Below are 5,000 nucleotides of genomic sequence, written 5' to 3' on the forward strand. Positions count from 1 at the left end.
GGCATTGTGGACATGAGATCGTGAAAGCATTTTTTCGTACCATGTTTTCTAAACAGCGCTCACAAACGTTGTGTGCACAGCTTGGAAGGCACTTTGGTTCTTGAAATTCTTCAAGGCAAACAGGGCATGTTGTTTCGTCGCCCATAATACTAACAATCTTCCGAAGTTCACGACATTCCGAAGACGCCATTGTTGGAGAGGTGACGTTGCACAGCTAAAAGGCTAACCCCAGGCCTGCTCTACTCTTGGTTACGTGAGTGGTAGCACAAGGTTAGAAGTTCATGTATGACCCCATGAAATGTCCTGAGAGCCTGAGGCCTTTAGGGCAGTACGTGTAGTCCCTAAGGCCTTTGTAGTAAGTGCAGTAGGTGTAGTGGCTGTAGTTGCTGTAGTAGGTGTAGACTACCCTCAATGCACTGTAGGCCTCAGGAGCTCAGGACATTTCATGGGGTCATACACGTACTACTGATCAAGTACAGGGTGAAAATAGCTTCAAGATAGGTAGTCTGCCGAAAATAAAAGTACTTCCTAAAACTCCTGAAGTCCCTGAAGCCCTGGCTAGTCCGACTGATTGGCAACTTAACCACTCCGACCCCCTTCCACAGATAATGCTTTCTGGTATTGCAATTGGACTATACATTTATTTAACATGCATAGTATGTCTTGCGGTTTTGTGCCTGTAAGTTGTTAAGTTCCCGAACTTGCATGTAGATGTTCCACACCACCCTGACTACCACTTAAATTTTTCTTGGAGGTTCAGAATTAAATCCTCTTTTATGTTTCCGTCAGAGCAGTTCTTCAGGGTGCTTACCCAAGTTAACAATAAGTAAGGAGCGTCGTGAGTAGCCCCAAAGAACAACTTGGAAGGGGACACTGAAAAACGCAGACTGCAGACTGTGCAGGGGTCTGTGCAGACCGTCTGTAAAATGAAAATTCGGTTAGCCTGAATTAGGCCTAACTTTCGGTTACCCTGAACTAATTAGGCCTAAATAACATTCAGGTTAGCCTGTTTACAGTTAGCTCTCAATAATAGTGAGGGTAACGCCATATTTTACCCCTGGTCTGCACGGTCGGCACAGTCTGCAGTCTACGTTTTGGGGTGACCGACTTGGAAGGCAACTAAAAGGCTGCTTCCTTTGATAATTTGAATAGGCCATTTCCGAGTTCATGTCTGCCTCCTCTTCAAAGCGAGTCGAAGTTTTTGTGATGGTAATTAGGTTTCATTCATATGTAAAGTAGAACTAATTACCATCACAAAATCTTAGACTCGCTTTCAAGAGAAGGCAGACATGAACTCGGAAATGGCCTATTGTTACCTTTCAATAAACTGATCCACAAGCGTCCAAGTAATGTTCATTAATAAAACTGAGAGACAGCGCTCGGGGGGGTGGGGGGGGGGGGGAGGGGGTGTACTCCGGACGTGCCGCTGGACAGGGTATGGTTTTTTGGCTTCGCTTGCCTCTGTCCTAAACAGGGTCAGAACCTGTCCTAAAACAGGGTATGGTCAGTTTCGAGCCGAGAGACTTTAACCCAGACTGCGAGCAGTCTCTTTCTTTTCCTAGCCAGCAAGAAGTTAGCTTGAAAGAGCATGCGATCGAGCGGGCGAACGACATACATACATGCATAAAACTTTGCTGAGTTTTTCCCCCAGCAGCGCGCACTCTCATTGGTTACTTCGAGGTCACATGATATCTAACAATAAAACTGTTTCCCGCCAAAAGTCACTGAGCGGGCAACAGTGCAAAATGCATATTGAACAGAATATTAACTTAGAAGAAATTACAATTAGCCAACGACGAGCGGCGCGTTTCTTTTCCTCAGTGATTTGCATAATACCAACTGAGTTACTGACCGACTGTTACCCTGACATTACAATGTCATCAATCAACATCAGATCATTTTCTGGACAAGAATGCTATTGTTGTCGGTATCCTTTAATTAAAATTATTTTGCACACGATTGCATCCCGCTTTACGTGGTCATCCCAGGACATTGCTTTTCCCCAACTAGATGACACTGGATCGACAGGAACGACGATTCGCAGGCTTGTCCTGGGATGACCACGTAAAATCCCATGCGCTATCTAGATTGGCCATGTAGCCAGCATGGTTGCTCTGATAGTGTAGTGATGATCACACCAAACCAGTAAATCAGGGGGAATGAAAATGAAAATTTCATCCAGGAGTTGTCCGTCCTTGGTCCCTTCAAACTTCATTAATTACATTTCGCCAGAGGCTTGGACTGTGAATCCATTTGTGATCCTCCTGTGGGGCAGAGATGCGCTGTTGGCTCGAGAGACCCTCTAAACTTGTATATATATATCTAACTGGATTTGTCAAAAGGTGGCTGCAGAAATTGTGAAAACAAGCCAATTCTGCTGGCGTCACAAACTTAAAGAAAAGCTACCCTCCCCACCCCGGTGCTTTGGTCAGACAACTGCCAATCACCCAACCACACCACAGTGTGGGTTCAGTCTAATTGGTGATCAAAAGCAAACTATCATTCAGGCCTACACTAGTCCAGGAAAAATTGCCAAGGCATCCTACACCGTAAGTCTCACTTAACAAGGCCACAAACTCTAACTGCAGTTAAAGTCTCAAAGCAGCAACCCCCCAGCCCTGTCCTTTTGACAAACGACTCAGAGCTAGAACTGTCCCTGGGCTGCTTGGCAAAGCAGGCCTTGACGGCAAGCCCCCTGTATTTTGAGCGACCAAAGTGGCTTGAATAACCTCACGTAAAACCATAGAGCGCGAGGAAAGCTAACTGGTGCTTTGTTTATCGATATGAAGAAAGCCTTCGATACTCCACTCCATATGAGCCTTCTGCAGAAACTAGAGCGTTACGGAATAATGGACGCCACTCTGGCCTGGTTTTGCGGACTATTTAACTGAAAGAAATCAAATTGTGTGCGTGGATGGTATTTGCTCCGACCCTCAACCTGTCCAATCTGGTGTCCCTCAGCTAGGGCAGTATTCTTGGTCTACGCATTTTCATATTATGCATAAATGACCTTCCATCTTGCCAGCCCTGCAATTCTCAGAAATTTTAATGTACGCCGATGATACTGCTGTTATTTACTTCTCTACGAATTCCACTTCCCATGCTCTAATTCATGTGATAAATAAAATCTTCTCGGCAATTGACCAACGTGAAACTACTGTAGGTGTTTTCCTAGATCTCTCCAAAGCTTTTGACACTCTTGACCATCAAATTTTATTTACCAAGCTGAAGCACTATGGTATCCGTGATGTGGCTCTGCAGTGGATTAAAAGCTACTTTTCATGCCGCCGGCAATTTGTCCAAATTAATCAAACATGTTCTCCAACGCAGACCATTAAGTGTGGAGTTCCTCAAGGATCCATCCTGGGCCCTTTGTTCTTCATATTATACATAAACGATCTTCCTAGAGCTTCCAAATTAACTGAACCTCTGCTTTTTGCTGACGACACTAGTATCTTTCTTTCACACTCTAATCCCAACTACTTGGAGAATGTGCTTAATAATGAGTTACTAAATATTGATGTTTTAAGATGCAATAAGCTCTCGATTAATGTCCAAAAGACAAATTATGTTATATTTAGTCCGAGTCAGAGGAAAGTCAATCACAGTTTTTCTCTCTCCTTTGGGGGTCAATCTCTAACTCAAAGCAATGTAACTAAATTTCTTGGGGTGTATCTAGACGAACACCTTACTTGGAAATATCACATAAACTTTGTCTGTAAACAAATCGCTAAATCAGTTGGTGTTTTATCCAGGACGCGTTTCTACTTATCCTGTAAGACCAAACCTATGTTGTACTATACATTAATTTATCCATACATTACTTATTGTAACTCTACGTGGTCGTCCACTTACGTATCTAATTTAAATAGAATTTATTATCTGCAAAAGCGAGTGGTGCGAGCTGTTACAAATTCAGAATATCGAGCACATACTGCTCCTCTTTTTTCTAAACTGAAAATCTTAGACATCTTCCAACTCAATACCCTCGATATTGCTAAATTCATGTTCCGCTACCACAATAATCTGCTGCCTCCACTTTTCTTCAATCTGTTTATGACAAACAGTCAAGTCCATAAATATGACACAAGAACAGCCGGTAATTATCGTGTGCATTCCTGTCGCACGAACTTTTAAGAAGTTCACAATTCTTTACCACGGACCTAGGGTCTGGAACTGTCTTCCTGCCTCTATTACCAATTTGTCAAGCTTTACTATGTTTAATAACAAAGTGCTAGAGTTTTTATTAAAATAGTTTCTGAGTTAGTTCCTGCCGCACTCCTTCGCAGCCCTTATTTTTGTTTAATATTGTGATCTCGAGGTGGCCTCCCCTATAAGCCTGGTGGTTTCCTGAGGTCTCCTCGCCTAACAACCTGCTGTATGCTTTTTTAAAATCTGTTATACACATAAAGGCAACTAAATGATGATGATGAAATGAACTCTCTCTGGATCTAACGAACGTCTCTTACTGGCTTAAAGAAAATAAGGCTTTTTCTGAATATCAAGAAAACGGGATGCTTACTCTTTGGCACAAGACAACGACTACAGGTATTTGGAAATATGCAGAGGATTTTCAGTGATTTTAAATGGAATTTTCATCACCTTTTCCAAAGTATTCAAGTATCTCGGTGTTCTGCTTGATAACCATCTTACATTTAATGAGCATATTAATTATGTAAATACCAAGGTATCCAGGAAACTAGGAATTCTTTCCAGAGTCAGACCCCTTTTAACAACCGAATCTGCAAATCGTCTTTATAAATCGATGATCTTACCGTTACTGGAGTACTGTGACATCACGTGGCATGGTTGTATAGCAACGAGAACCAGAAGAAAATTGAACGTTTGCAAAAAAGAGATGGCCAAATTGTCCCTAAGACTCGAAGGATTTGACCAGTGATGCCATCATTGAGAAATTAGGATGGAAGCCGCTCTCCGAAAGAAGAGACGAGGACACTAAGGGCCTATTTACACGGTACGATTTTTGTCGCATGCTACAA

The 5,000-nt window shown here is 42.7% G+C and overlaps 1 protein-coding gene across 1 annotated transcript in view; it reads right to left on the reverse strand.

Moving 5' to 3' along the window:
• The window catches only part of LOC138006300 (tripartite motif-containing protein 2-like), a 2,072-nt gene extending 1,844 nt beyond the window's left edge, over nt 1–228 (reverse strand). Inside the window, exon 1 of the mRNA XM_068852545.1 lies at nt 1–228. This exon is cut by the window's left edge and continues 1,844 nt beyond it. Coding sequence (XP_068708646.1) covers nt 1–190 — 190 coding nt within the window. The 5' untranslated portion in view covers nt 191–228.
• Between the last annotated feature and the right edge of the window lie 4,772 nt (nt 229–5,000).

Source organism: Montipora foliosa, chromosome 6 (assembly GCF_036669935.1).
Source record: "Montipora foliosa isolate CH-2021 chromosome 6, ASM3666993v2, whole genome shotgun sequence".
Taxonomy (NCBI): Eukaryota; Metazoa; Cnidaria; class Anthozoa; order Scleractinia; family Acroporidae; genus Montipora; species Montipora foliosa.